The sequence below is a fragment of the Octopus bimaculoides genome, chromosome 6 (assembly GCF_046866305.1).
Source record: "Octopus bimaculoides isolate indiv1 chromosome 6, ASM4686630v1, whole genome shotgun sequence".
NCBI lineage: Eukaryota > Metazoa > Mollusca > Cephalopoda > Octopoda > Octopodidae > Octopus > Octopus bimaculoides.
The window spans coordinates 84174554-84191058 of NC_142933.1; the positions used below are offsets into that span (position 1 = coordinate 84174554).

Genomic DNA, 16505 nt, shown 5'->3' on the forward strand with positions numbered 1-16505 from the left:
TGAGTGGTCAACAGAGCTCAGCTGATCAGCTTTCATACCCTCTGGATGTGTCGGGTATTTGTATTCCTAAATGTGTAATATATTGGTGTGTGTGTATCTGAGTGTTGTATATATATATATATATATATATATATATAGTGTAGTATATTGCCACTTAAGTGTGGCTGACCCCTAGGGGTGGATGTTACTGTTGCTTTTAGCCCCAGGAGGACATCTCCTCCAGCTGGCTTATCGACACACGACTGTGTCCTGTTTGCCAAGGGAGTTATCCCTCTCACCACGACCAGCAGCACGAACGTATCCGGATTTCAGGGTTATTTCCCTTCTTCGGCGTTCGACAGCTGATGACCTTGGTGAGAGAGAAAAACCTGGCAAAATCTTATATCTTCTTTTCCAGTGGCATTCTTCACTGATATTGAAAAGGTGAAAACAAGCAATGTTAATTCTCTAAATGAAGTATTAACAGTAACTGCACGATAAAGTGTAGTATATTGCCACTTAAGTGTGGCTGACCCCTAGGGGTGGATGTTACTGTTGCTTTTAGCCCCAGGAGGACATCTCCTCCAGCTGGCTTATCGACACACGACTGTGTCCTGTTTGCCAAGGGAGTTATCCCTCTCACCACGACCAGCAGCACGAACGTATCCGGATTTCAGGGTTATTTCCCTTCTTCGGCGTTCGACAGCTGATGACCTTGGTGAGAGAGAAAAACCTGGCAAAATCTTATATCTTCTTTTCCAGTGGCATTCTTCACTGATATTGAAAAGGTGAAAACAAGCAATGTTAATTCTCTAAATGAAGTATTAACAGTAACTGCACGATAAAGTGTAGTATATTGCCACTTAAGTGTGGCTGACCCCTAGGGGTGGATGTTACTGTTGCTTTTAGCCCCAGGAGGACATCTCCTCCAGCTGGCTTATCGACACACGACTGTGTCCTGTTTGCCAAGGGAGTTATCCCTCTCACCACGACCAGCAGCACGAACGTATCCGGATTTCAGGGTTATTTCCCTTCTTCGGCGTTCGACAGCTGATGACCTTGGTGAGAGAGAAAAACCTGGCAAAATCTTATATCTTCTTTTCCAGTGGCATTCTTCACTGATATTGAAAAGGTGAAAACAAGCAATGTTAATTCTCTAAATGAAGTATTAACAGTAACTGCACGATAAAGTGTAGTATATTGCCACTTAAGTGTGGCTGACCCCTAGGGGTGGATGTTACTGTTGCTTTTAGCCCCAGGAGGACATCTCCTCCAGCTGGCTTATCGACACACGACTGTGTCCTGTTTGCCAAGGGAGTTATCCCTCTCACCACGACCAGCAGCACGAACGTATCCGGATTTCAGGGTTATTTCCCTTCTTCGGCGTTCGACAGCTGATGACCTTGGTGAGAGAGAAAAACCTGGCAAAATCTTATATCTTCTTTTCCAGTGGCATTCTTCACTGATATTGAAAATATATATATATATATATACATACATACATAAGTACATACATATGTATACATACATATATATATATGTAAATATATATATATATATATGTGTGTGTGTGTGTGTGTGTGTGTGTGTGTGTGTGTGTGTGTGTGTGTGTGTGTGTGTGTGTGTGTGTGTGTGTGTATGTGTGTGTATAGATAGATAGATAGATAGATAGATAGATAGATATAGGCACACTCTCGCATATGTAATATAGTTATTCTTTATTGCCCACAGGAGGCTAAACATATAGGGGGTAAACAAGGACAGAGAAAGGGATTAAGTCGATTACATCGACCCCAGTACGTAACTGGTACTTATTTAATCGACCGCGGAAGGATGAAAAGCAAAGTCGACCTCGGCGAAATTTGAACTCAGAACGTAATATGTGCTAACAATCCTGCCAGCGCGCCGCCCTATATGTATGTAATATATTATGAATGTGTATATACATGTATATGATGCGTATATGACATTCATTAATCCCCTTGCAGCAAATATCATAACCTACCTACATTGATGGTTATCGTGGGGTGTTTCTTGATTCTGTCTCTTTCGCTCTCTCTCTCTTTCTCCATGTCTCTCTGTTTTTCTCACACGCGCACCCACACTCCATCTCTCTCTCTCTCTCTCTCTTTCACTCTCTCCTTGTCATGACAGCTTGCGAACGAGAAAGATTCCTGTACATTTTACATCACATTTTCTTCGTATTAATTGTGTCTCAATAATTCCCTGTTGTATTCACTAATGATACGGCTGCGATTTTAATTGTACATCAATTGTATACGTGCGTGGATGGATGATTTTTTGTTTGTCAATTTTCGATCAAGTGTTTTAATTCTTAAACTGTTATTTAAACCTTTTCTCGTAATCTATATTTAATTATCCCTTGCGCTTTATTTCTCTCTTTTCTCTCTCTCAGTTTTTTTTCCTGTGCTTTAATCATAATGACGAAGTGTTCTTTATATTTCCCATCCAGCAATTTGTATCCCTGATGTTCAAATTAATGTATTAATTAGATTAATGCTACGAAAAACTATGTATGATTGCGTGTGCGCGCAACAGCTTGTATTCGTGTGCGTGATTGAGCGTGTGTCTCTGTCTGTACATCAGTGTACTCCCAAGTGTGTGTGGTGCGTGTGCGTGTGTGTGCGTGCAGGTATATGTAGCTGATAAAACGCCTCCGTTAAAAGCAATAATCAGTGAACTGCTATTTCAATACAGCATCTTTCTGCGGCTGCAAATTTTAATTATGTGGCTAGAACTAAATACATTTGCGAGACAAGAGACTTTCTGAACAAAAGGGCAGCCATTCTGGGGAGGGGATAAGTCGATTACATCGACCCCCAATGTTTTACTGGAACATAATTTATCGACCCAGAAAGGCAAAGTCGACTCGGCGGAATTTGAACTCAGAACGTAGCGACGAGCAAAAGACCGCTAAGCATTTCGTCCAGCGTGCTAACGATTCTGCCAGCTCGCCACCCTGAACAAATATTAATAATAATGATATATGATGAAACGGTGGATTTGTAGAGTCTCTAGAACATCGGACAAAATGCCTTTCGTTATTTAGCTGCTAAAGTTAGGCATTGATGTAAAGTAAGAAGTTCGCTTCTCAACCACATAGTTCCGAGTTCAGTCCCATTGCATGACACCTTGGGTGCCTTCTACCATAGTCTCAATCTGACCAAAGAAGCCAGTCATGTGTTTGTGTGTGTCTTTGTGTTTGTGTGTCTGTGTGTCTTTGTGTTTGTGCTTTTTCTCCCACCACTAACTGACAACCGCTGTTGGTGTATTTACGCCTCTGTAAATTAATGACTGACTTGATAAATATCTAGGTCGATTCGTTCGACTAAAATTCTTCAAGGCGGTGTCTCATCATGGACGCAGTCTAACGATAGACACATATAAAAGACAAAAGATGTCTCCACTTCCTTTGTGAGTTCAACTCCTACCGACATTGGCTTTGCCTTTCGTACTTCCGTACATCTGGATCGATAAAGTAAAGTAGTAATATTTGTGCACCTCACCCGAGGTAATATGTAGCTTCGTACCGATGCATATTACGACGGCGGATTATCGGATTATAATTATGAGGTTCGCCCTAACACACGACAGCATACCTCGCAGTGTTTCACGTTTCCGTTCATCGGACAGTTTCTAACAAAACTGTCCGATGAACGGGAACGTGAAACTCCGAGTAACAGTTTTTTGTTATATTTCTGCTGCTTTGAAATAAAGCATAGTACTCTACCTCTGGTATTTGAGTACTCTATTTTCCACCTTGTTGCACATTTCATGTGCTTACTCCGGTATATATATATATATATATATATATATATATATATATATATATATATATATATATATATATATATATATATATATATGTTTGTGTATGTGTGTGTGTATATATGGGTACGTGTGTATGGTGTGTGTGTATGTGAGCGCATGCTCAGCGATTATTGAATGTGTCTCACATTAACTACGTATTTCAAAATCATTCTTTATTTATTTCAGAAAGGAACCACAGACTGGTATGACAGAGTTGCAAAAAGAACGAAATCAAAGTCAAAAGTAAGTACATAATTTATCAAATGTATTGTTTTATTTATCAACTTGCATCAGGGAGGAAGTAATATCACATGAATTACAATATTTCTTTACCACGGTGTACCCACTTAAGTCTGTACATTACGATTTGAAATGTGAGAGAACAGTATAAAATCTTATTAATGTTATGATGAACTAAGAAGTCTACAAATACTAAAGATAAATAATTGAAATATAGATTTTGCTTGGTTAAATAATTCTATAAAATACATGTTGGCACTCCGTCGATTACGACGTCGAGGGTTCCAGTTGATCAGATCAACGGAACAGCCTGCTCGTGAAATTAACGTGCAAGTGGCTGAGCACTCCACAGACATGTGTACCCTTAACGTAGTTCTCGGGGATATTCAGCGTGACACAGTGTGACAAGGCTGACCCTTTGGATTACAGGCACAACAGAAACAGGAAGTAAGAGTGAGAGAAAGTTGTAGTGAAAGAGTACAGCAGGGATCGCCACCATCCCCTGCCGGAGCCTCGTGGACCTTTTAGGTGTTTTCGCTCAATAAACACTCACAACGCCCGGTCTGGGAATCGAAACCGCAATCCTACGACCGCGAGTCCGCTGCCTTAACCACTGGGCCATTGCGCCTCCACATAAAATACATACTCATGCAATTATATATTGCTGTCAGCTCATACCTTTGGACCATTTCTTCTCTTCTTGAGCTCTCAACGCCTGGTAGAGCTGCAGGAACACCGTCGTGGGCAATTTAAAGCTCAAGGCTGGCATTCTATAACTGATGTCATTTAGGAGAGAGAGAGAGGGGGGGAGAAAGTGTGTGGATTTTGTGAGTGCATGTGTGTGTGTATACATGTGTGTGGATGCGTGCGTGTGAGAGAGAGAGAGAATCGACCAGTATTGAACTGATGCGATATTTATCAATCCCGTAAGAATTAAAGGTGACGTTGAGTGCGGTTGGATTTGAATTCAGTGTAAAGAGCCGGAAACTATTCTGGAAATTATTCTTCCCAATGCTCTTTCGATCCTACTGATTTACCGCTTTATGCCTTTAAACTATTCCTCCCTCTCAAACGTCTTTAGGAGTTCGATTAACCTCTGTGAATAATGCATGAGGCTTCATCTCTTCAGGAAGCTATATACTCAAATGGCTTAGTCTCAGAATTATCTTTCTAATTCTGTTTGGTATCCAAAATGTTTACGCTTCATTGACAAGATAGTTATTCATAGACACTATAAACACAGCATGTCTACTCTTTTTTTTTATATTTCCCTTCGACACAATGGTCTGTTCCTGGACGGTCCCAATAGAGCTATAGAGATTTCCCGCAACAACAGGATACTAGCCACCAACCTCTCAGTTTTCAATTCTGCAGGAAGATGCGTTATGAGTGATCTACAACTCTCCTCACGTCACAATTACGAGACAGCGACAGAGAGAGACATATATACAGGCACACAGACAGACAGACAGACAAACAGCATCGATCTCAGTAAATAGCTGGTACTATATTTAGCGATAACAAAAGCTGGGTAATCACTGCAAAACAAAAGTATAAAATATTCTGTTTTATTTCCTTGCATTATATTATATTATGGCGATATAATTAATTTATTGTTATCATTATTATTATTATTATTATTATTATTATTATTATTGCATTATAGATCGAAGGTGATATAATACGGAGTTTAATCGAACTAACCACTTTGTTAAACGCTGATATGCACCAAGCAGTACACTTTTATCAGAAACTTTACGAAGAGTAAGTAATTGTTTCATTAATATTAAGTAACAATACCACGCCATAAAACGGTCGTTTTTCTTTGTCATTGTTTGTTGTCATTATAAAGGAATTGACTGATCGGATTATAATAGGACAGATGACACCTACCTCGAAAGCTTTACACAATATATGTACTATTTTGCATTGATCTGCCAGCGGAACTCTGTAAATTTGATGCAAATTTCCATATGTCAATAGCTATTACCTTCCTTCCGAGAAAATTTAGCTACGCTTAACTAACATTAATGCTTATCTGCTGGGTATATCACTTTATAAACAGATATTAAATACAGCTCTTGTGGGGCATTCGTTAACTTGTAAGGAATAAAGTTAAATTCACTATGAAAATGCAGTGTATTTTCAGAGTCAACAACCTTTCACTGCAGACGTTCTAGTACATAAGTTTTTGCGTGCGCGCGCGCGTGTAAGTGTGTGAAAATTTGTGTTGCAAGATCCCTGAGGTGAAACCGTTTGTTGAAACAGATACTGGTGTATTTCGGGATGGTCATTTTTTTCTTTTTTTTACCAAATAAACACGCACAATAGATTCGATCTCCACTCGTTTATTACTGTTCATATTTTAACTTACGTCCATTGTCCGGCAATCTTTTGTTACACATCTGTGACCTCTTCAACGACACTTTCCGTGCTCGTGCGTGCCCCAGTCCCGCTTAGTGAATTTTGTTCTTCTATCTCTTCTTAGTTTCATGTTAAAAAATCCGATCACATGGAGAAAGGTATTCACCTCCATTTTGGAAAACACAGCCTCATTTTGTGATTATATATATATATATATATATATATATATATATATATATATATACACATATAGCAGGAAATGAAGGATGCTCAGGAATGTGAAAAGTTCGAAATAGTTAAGATGTCGACTGGTATACTCCAGGATAACTTAGAAAAGAAGTCCAAAGCTTTGAGACATAATTTGCCATAGGTAACACCTTAGAATTGATATAAAAGAGATGTGCAGGTAATCCTTTACGGATGTTTCTAGAATCGTTGCGTGATAAGTGCGAATCCTTGGATATTGACTGCATCACTAAAATTTACTAGCAACCTAAATTGATGAGTGTCATGCATGGCGAGAAACAACCTGACTAAAATAACATCTTGAAATACGCGTAAGAAGCAATTATAGATTGTTTGTTGATATTAGTTATCGTATACTTGATCTAACGAACTGGTGAGAAACAAAAAAAAATGGGAGTAACGTTTCTTGCTTACTTTAAGACTGAAATTATGATAATGAAGCAACAGAGATGAACATCAAATAATCTCATTGTCACCTTGCAACAAATCGAATTACGCCTACAAAAGGAATTAGTACTTGGTGAATGAATAATATATATATATATATATATATATATATATATATATATATATATATGATTTGTTTTTTATGTTCAATTATAATATAAACAGTAAAGATTATTTGCCAACATGATGTGGTAGTCCCGCTTGGGACGAATGTTACTGTTATTTAGCCCCAGGAAACATCGTCTTCAGCTGGCTATACGACACACTATCTATATTTTCGAACGGGGGATTTTAGCATCCCCAGTCAGCACAAAGGATAATTCTAGAAATGTTTACCAACCTCTGTATCGGAATAAGTATTTCCTACTTCGTTAAAAAATATCCAGGGTATTGTAAATGTCGAACGATAAATATGAGTGTTCAACACCGCATTGGAGGAAATGATTTCTTTGTTAGTGAATTAAGGCTACCATTGGTTTCATGTTATGAAAAGTAGGAAAATATCCTAGTTTCTTAACAGTTTTTCAATCCGATCAGACTGAGAAAGGTGTTTGCCTCGATTTTAGAAAACAGCCTCATTTAGTGATATATATAGCTAATTCACTGAGTATCAATTGAAACAGCTGTAAGGAATGATGATTGATTTGTTGTTAATAATAACTAATTATTACATTTCCTTGGATGACTGCATCCCTTTACGAAAAAACAACAACGCCTGGACGTGGAATAAGTACAGTGTTATTGGACGCTCAGGAAAGAAAAGAAAAGAAAGATGATTTTACGTTTCGAGCGGAGATCTTCATCAGAACCATAGAAAAAGTCCAAAGAAGGGAAGACGGAGAAAGAAAATCACCAACGATACACACGCAGTCACATAATATATAATTCATGTTAGCCTCATGAAGGGATGGAGTCATCCAAGGAAATATTTTTTCTCCTTTTTCAAGCCTTGCCAGGCTCATGGGCCCGGTTTCCCGGTTTCTATGGTGTATGTGTTCCCCCCGCCAGCTGGACGGGACGCCAGTCCATCGCAGCGTTACTCAAGAAACAGTGAGCGAGAGTTGGGGTGAAAGAGTACAACAGGGGTCGCCACCATCCCCTGCCGGAGCCTCGTGGAGCTTCAGGTGTTTTCGCTCAATAAACACACACAACTCCCAGTCTGGAAATCGAAACCGCGATCCTCCGACCTCGAGTCCTCTGCCCTAAACCACTGAGCCATTGCACCTCCACAAGGAAATATAATAATCAATCATCATCCCTGTGGCTTACTCTATACTTTTTCAAAGTACAAATTTATTATTCTTAAACAAGAATATTATTGACAGTAACTTTGAAGTTTCGGCCTGTCAAGCTATCGTTGGCCTGCAATGCATTGAAATTAACGTTGGCTTTACATAGTCTCTGTTGAAAGGTGGGAGGTTATTAGTCGTGCATGTTATAATGTTGTTAGTATTGAAATTTTCTTATTTTGTGCTTTGATGTTCGTATGTGTAAGTAGTTAGGTGTAAAGGTTGTTGGTCAGTGTGTTTCTCTTTAGGTGTTCATTGATATGTACGCAATTCGATTAGTGTGTAGAAATTTTTAACGTTACGTGTTATAAAGATAGAATTTGTGGGACATGTATTCATAAACATTTTTTTTCATTTCTGTTTCAAACAAACAAATCTAAAACCTAATTACCACTTCATTGAAATCCACATATCCAAGGAAAATTTTAACTCAACAGAAATTATATAAAGCCAAAATTAACTTCAATGCAACGTAGTCCGGCAATGGCTTAACTAACCGACATTTTGAAGTCACTCTCAATGATAATTTTTTAAATGTATGTATGTATGTATGTATGTATGCATGCATGTATGCATGTATGTATGTATGTATAAATTCAACTTTTACGATGAAAATAAACAAACAAAGTTTGTCTTTAGAAGCGTTGAGATGTATTGTAAGATACAGAAATAAATTTATTTCTCAAACGCGTGATAATGCTATAAATAGCATGATCAGGATAAATTATCCATATATTGCAGAAAATACGTTACCGGCCAGTGGGCAGTTTAGTTTAATGATAAAACACTTGACATGTAATCACAGAGATGTGAGTTCGAGTCTCATGGCTGGCCAGTATGTATGTATGTATGTATGTATGTATGTATGTATTTATAAATTCAACTTTTACGATGAAAATAAACAAACAAAGTTTGTCTTTAGAAGCGTTGAGATGTATTGTAAGATACAGAAATAAATTTATTTCTCAAACGCGTGATAATGCTATAAATAGCATGATCAGGATAAATTATCCATATATTGCAGAAAATACGTTACCGGCCAGTGGGCAGTTTAGTTTAATGATAAAACACTTGACATGTAATCACAGAGATGTGAGTTCGAGTCTCATGGCTGGCCAGTATGTATGTATGTATGTATGTATGTATGTATGTATGTATGTATGTATTTATAAATTCAACTTTTACGATGAAAATAAACAAACAAAGTTTGTCTTTAGAAGCGTTGAGATGTATTGTAAGATACAGAAATAAATTTATTTCTCAAACGCGTGATAATGCTATAAATAGCATGATCAGGATAAATTATCCATATATTGCAGAAAATACGTTACCGGCCAGTGGGCAGTTTAGTTTAATGATAAAACACTTGACATGTAATCACAGAGATGTGAGTTCGAGTCTCATGGCTGGCCAGTATGTATGTATGTATGTATGTATGTATGTATGTATTTATAAATTCAACTTTTACGATGAAAATAAACAAACAAAGTTTGTCTTTAGAAGCGTTGAGATGTATTGTAAGATACAGAAATAAATTTATTTCTCAAACGCATAATAATGCTATAAATAGCATGATCAGGATAAATTATCCATATATTGCAGAAAATACGTTACCGGCCAGTGGGCAGTTTAGTTTAATGATAAAACACTTGACATGTAATCACAGAGATGTGAGTTCGAGTCTCATGGCTGGCCAGTATGTATGTATGTATGTATGTATGTATGTATGTATGTATGTATGTATTTATAAATTCAACTTTTACGATGAAAATAAACAAACAAAGTTTGTCTTTAGAAGCGTTGAGATGTATTGTAAGATACAGAAATAAATTTATTTCTCAAACGCGTGATAATGCTATAAATAGCATGATCAGGATAAATTATCCATATATTGCAGAAAATACGTTACCGGCCAGTGGGCAGTTTAGTTTAATGATAAAACACTTGACATGTAATCACAGAGATGTGAGTTCGAGTCTCATGGCTGGCCAGTATGTATGTATGTATGTATGTATGTATGTATGTATGTATGTATGTATGTATTTATAAATTCAACTTTTACGATGAAAATAAACAAACAAAGTTTGTCTTTAGAAGCGTTGAGATGTATTGTAAGATACAGAAATAAATTTATTTCTCAAACGCGTGATAATGCTATAAATAGCATGATCAGGATAAATTATCCATATATTGCAGAAAATACGTTACCGGCCAGTGGGCAGTTTAGTTTAATGATAAAACACTTGACATGTAATCACAGAGATGTGAGTTCGAGTCTCATGGCTGGCCAGTATGTATGTATGTATGTATGTATGTATGTATGTATGTATGTATTTATAAATTCAACTTTTACGATGAAAATAAACAAACAAAGTTTGTCTTTAGAAGCGTTGAGATGTATTGTAAGATACAGAAATAAATTTATTTCTCAAACGCGTGATAATGCTATAAATAGCATGATCAGGATAAATTATCCATATATTGCAGAAAATACGTTACCGGCCAGTGGGCAGTTTAGTTTAATGATAAAACACTTGACATGTAATCACAGAGATGTGAGTTTGAGTCTCATGGCTGGCCAGTATGTATGTATGTATGTATGTACCAGAAAATAGCCTGTCAAGTGCGTGTATTACCGTGAGCGTTTTAGTAGACAGAAGCTGAAGTAGAAACAAATATATAATCTATGCTGAAAAGCTTACCTTGTTACACTTATTGGACTGCAGTCATGTACCACGGTTTAATGATTTTAGTCGAACAAACCCCATCCCTCTACTTATTTTTAATGCCCGTTACTTATTCTTTCCGACTCTTTGACCGAACCGCCAAGTTACGGGGAAATAACCAAACCAACACCGGTTGTCAAGTGGTAATGGAAGAAACATAGACACACACACACACACACACACACACACACACACACATATATATATATATATAGTGGAGTCCCAGTTAACTTTATTTTCACAATTAATATTTGAGTCTTCTCTTAATATGTAGTCGCACTACTAGTTGTTATTTCGTTGTTATTCTTAAAATTGTTGTCACACACACGCGTACACACACACACACACTTAAACATATATAACGACTAAAGCCTTCTTGACGGTACCCCAGAATGGCCGCACTTGAATAATAGAAACAACTAAAAGATAAAAAAAAGAAAAAAAGATAAAAGATTGTTTCGTGTTAAATTGCGACTGTACTTTTGTTGATTACACAGAATGCCTGCTGCTTTTTGGTTTAGATTTTCTTCACTACTTTTGCAGTACACTAGTGATTCTTCTGATTTCGAATAAGCCAGAAATGCCGCAAGCATCTGAAGGTTGAATCTTTAATTTCGATATTCAGCGATGCGAAATTTTACTTCCATTGCCAAATGCCTGCGAAACTTGGAGTATGATTGTAATGGTTCAGCAAACTTTTATCTCATTAAATGTATCAAGAGAATGTGACTAAATGTTCCGAATCTAACAAAGATGATCTCCACTGCTTTAGAATAACCAAACACGTCCATATACAAGACACACTCTATCCACTACCATACTGCGTTTTCTGTATAAGCCGAAAATTTCAATTAATAAATTTTATTGCAATTATCTTCGTTATTTGTTCTAAGATTTTACACACCGCTAAAGGGAGATTTTGTCCATTAATTGCATTGATAATATCAGTTAATCGAACTTCTTCACCTCATTCTCCATTATATGTGAGGCGTAATGGCATATCCATTTAGAAAACAAAACGGGTGTGAGTGTGTGTGTCGGTATGAATATGGGGATGTATGTGTCTGGTTTAGCTGTTAATATATGTTAAGAGAGAAATATTGCTCTTGTGGAGTTTAGCCAAATATGACAAGAGGTGTTGCAAATGCAAAAACGTTCATATTTATAGAATTTGTATTGACAATTTAAATAAATGGTGTTCTTCATTTTCAGACTAACTCACTGTATGTATGTATGTGTTTATAGTGTGTATGTACATATATATATATATATATATATATATATATATATATGTATGTATGTATGTATATATACAGAGAGAGAGAGAGAGAGAGAGAGACTTTCCATTTTCCCGAGCGTCAAACTAATACACTTGCTTGTTCCTACACCTGTCTTCGTCTTTTGTTTTTCTATAAATTTGAACTCCATATATGCGTGTGTGTGTGTGCGTGTGTGTGTATGCGTATATATGTGTATGTGTGTGCGTGTGTGTGTATGTATGTGTATATATATGTGTGTTTGTGTATTCGTATGCATGTGTATATGTGCGTGCGCGCGTCTGTACTCACAAGGCTTTTGTCGGCCCGAGGCTATAGCACAAAACACCTGCCCAAGGTGCCACGCAGTGGAACTGAACCTGGAACCGTGTAGTTTAGAATCAAGCTTCTTACCACACAGCCACTCCTGCGCCTATGCGCCTGTATGTATATACGAACATCATGTAACTTGTCATTTTCGATGCATTGTATCGCTAGAGTGATATTCTGAAAACAAATAGCAATCAAATCTTCTTCAAATCACAATTTTGTCGTCTATAGAAATTAACATATGATAATGTCGAGTTACATGCATAAACGTGTACGTTAGGAAAATGGCAGAAATGCAGTTGAAACATCTTTGATCGCGGTTTTGGTGCATCAGGGTGGATCGGCACTGGCATGTTGCTAAGCAACTGCAATTTCTAATATTTCAAGTTGATATCATATTTCATTGGATATGACTTTCCACGCAAAACATCTCAGATCATATAAATATTTACTTGTATAATCTATTGCTTTTTTCTTTTCACCAGCTGTAATGCTGCTCTCTCCAATGACACTTGAATACTGTTCTTTCACCTTTGTCTCTCATTCCCTCCTTCTTACTCTCTCTCTCTCTCTCTCTCTCTCTCTCTCTCTCAGCATATATATATATATATATATATATATATATATATATATATATATATATACATACATACATACATACATACATACATACACACAATTGTACGTATGTACATACATACATGTATGTATATGCACATACCTGTGTGTGTATATATATATATATATATATATAGATAGATAGATAGATAGATAGATAGATCCATATATATAAATACATATATATGCACATACATACACACACACATATATATATAACCATACATACGTATATCTATATATATATACACATGTATATATGCATATGTATATAAATATATATATATGCATTTATATACAAGCATATAAAGATACGTTTATATATATACATACATGCATACAGGTATATATATATGTATATATATATATATGTATATATATGTATATATATGTATATATATATATATATATATATATATACACACATACGCATACATATGTTTATGCACGCATATATTTTCATATGTGTAAATATGTACATGAATGTATATCTTTACATTTATATGTATAGACACACACGCGCGCGCGCGCGCGCGCACACACACACATACACACTATCATCCTTAAAACCTAGTTATATTAAATTCCCTCTTGAACTCTTTGGCCATTATGTAACACCAAACTAGAAACTGAAAATGCAATTGCGTGAGAAATTGCAGTCAATATTTCTTATATTTCTTCATTTACTTCATATTTTCATGTACAGTTCACATAACCTTGTTGCACAGTTGCATTAGCAGTTAATATACTCCGCTGCTGTACAAAAAACAGATGTCGTTTTTGTAACGTTTCTTATTTTCCAATTCATCGTAGTAAATATACGGAAACTATACCCAGCGAAAAGGTTTAAGTGACACCCGCTTAATCATTCCTATATTATAATATACATGTTCCTGCGGTTTCTTTCGTTTTTCTAATCTGATATTTCCTTTATTTGCATAGATTTTCTTTTATTTGCATATCTCTATTACTATATCAATAACAGGATTTGTCATATTTTCACATGAATAACGAATTTCAGGATATTTTATTTCTAAGTAAGCCTATTTTCATAACTTTCAAGAAAATGTCAGAGAAAGAGTCAAGTGAAATTGTCGTGAAGAGATGGATTATCCGAGGTTACGGACAGCGTCCTTTTCTCAGTAAAGTTGGCGGCTGGAGAATAAAATAAAGTGACGTCAGAGTTTTTTTGTTTTTTTTTAATATCCTGACTGCAGATGATGAGGGACGGAAACAGCGTAAACTTCACAAGTAGCAGTAGACAGAAATGGAATGGAAGGGACAACTGTTCATATTCCAGCTGGAATCTTCTCATCGGTGGAATTAAATAAAGATTTTTCCTTCTACATATTCACCACCTCATAGTTCACAAATACTATTTCCTTCAAATTCTTTCTCACCCATAGTTTCCCTTCCATCTTATTCCATCCGGTTCTCTTCGTCTTTCTATTTCTTTCCCCTTCTCTCATCTCTGTTGCTCTTTTCTACTACTTTCGACCTACATAAAAAGCAAGCGTTTTCTTGCATTTTTCGTCAATTACAGACAGTTTTCCAAAAACAGAGAATATAAAACTCCGCTGTCTTCTATTTCCGTACTCTCAACATTACTTTGAGGAGGGATTCTGTCCTGTCCGAAATTTTGGATACTCCACTCCTCTCGACAGTTACACTGTAGTCATTCTGTCATTTTTTTCTAGACAATACAAGTCTTGCTTGCACAGACCAATTCCAATCGCTTTAGATTCTTTTTATCTACTTTCATAAGGTAACATTTATCGTAGAATAAACGGATATCTCCTTTGAAACTTAGTGAGCTTCATGACAACTACTTCCTGTTGAGGCCTAATAACTTAATTTTAGTTGCAGAATTGGTGCCTTTGTGTTGAACCAAGTGAAATATTTTATTTCTTTTGACAAGACCCAAATCAATTGTCTTTATTTTCCTTGGATAGGTAAAGATCTGAAATTAGAGGATTAAAATAGATTTTCAAGTGCATCATAATTTCCGGTTCATAGTTAAGAGATCCTAGACGCACGAATGCCAGACTTATACCCTGATAGGTTTGTAATGGCGTTGACTAATAGCAATAGTAATCCAATCAAGGATTCAATTTATTTATCTGTTTCACTTACTCCCTCCCTTAGCCTTTCTGTCTATCTATCTATCTATCTATCTATCTATTTATCTATCTATCTATCTATCTATCTATCTATCCATCCATCCATCCATCTATCTATCTATCTGTTTATCTATCTATTTATCTATCTATCTATTTATCTTGTTTTGGGATTTGGTTTGCAACATTCGTTATGTGAGTTCGCGTGTTGAAGCATATTTTCTTGTGTCTGGGTAGAATCATTCTCTTTCAGTGCCTTATTATTCAACACACTCACCGATAAAGTTTCCACTCATTTACTTAATTATTGAAACGGTTGCAAGACGCAACGAAAATTTTAGGATAAAATAACTAAGTAAATGAGTGGAAACTTTACCGGTGAGTGTGTTAAATAATAAGGCACTAAAGGAGAATGACTCCCCAGACACAACAAATTACCTATCTATCTATTTATCTATCAATATTATAATCCTCCTTATTTAGGAATTGGTAGATTTATAAAATTAAAAATAAATGAGTCAACTAGGAGGTGGACGTTCAAATAAAGCATCTTGTTTTTGTCCTGTTTTTTTTTTCCGACAAAAATACGGTATTGGCAGAATCATAAGAACGACGGACGAAATACTTTACAATATTTACGCCGGCACTTTGCGTTTGGAGTTCGAACCCCGCTGATGTCAACTTCGCATTTCATTTCTTAATCGTCAGATTTCCACAACCGTAGAAGATTGTTGAGATAGTATATAATCACTATCACGTATCCAGTGTGTAAAATGCGTCTCTTCAAGTGATTGTTTAAATAAGTTCTTCGTTATCTCCTGCAACAATTTCCGTATCAGCACAATTACCACCACCCCACGAGGACAATTAACCCCCATATGACAATTACTCCCGACGACAACTACCCCCTAAGACAACTACCTTCCTTGGTTAATTACCCCCTCTCTAATATATTAAGAAGTTTAAAATCATCATCTGTTGTCCTCGGGGATAATTGTCTTTGGTGGGGATTATTGTCTATGGGGGCGGGGTAAATGTCCTAGACTCGTAATTTCACTCCGT

At 36.4% G+C, this 16505-nt stretch overlaps 1 protein-coding gene across 3 annotated transcripts in view; it reads left to right on the plus strand.

Moving 5' to 3' along the window:
• LOC106870527 (BAI1-associated protein 3) overlaps positions 1-16505 on the plus strand; it is a 1021331-nt gene that overhangs the window by 898529 nt on the left and 106297 nt on the right. For all 3 annotated transcript variants that reach the window (XM_052968680.2, XM_089354166.1, XM_052968681.2), the window contains 2 exons: positions 3997-4053; positions 5717-5814. In XM_052968680.2, coding sequence (XP_052824640.1) covers positions 3997-4053; positions 5717-5814 — 155 coding nt within the window. The remainder of the gene's footprint in view (positions 1-3996; positions 4054-5716; positions 5815-16505) is intronic.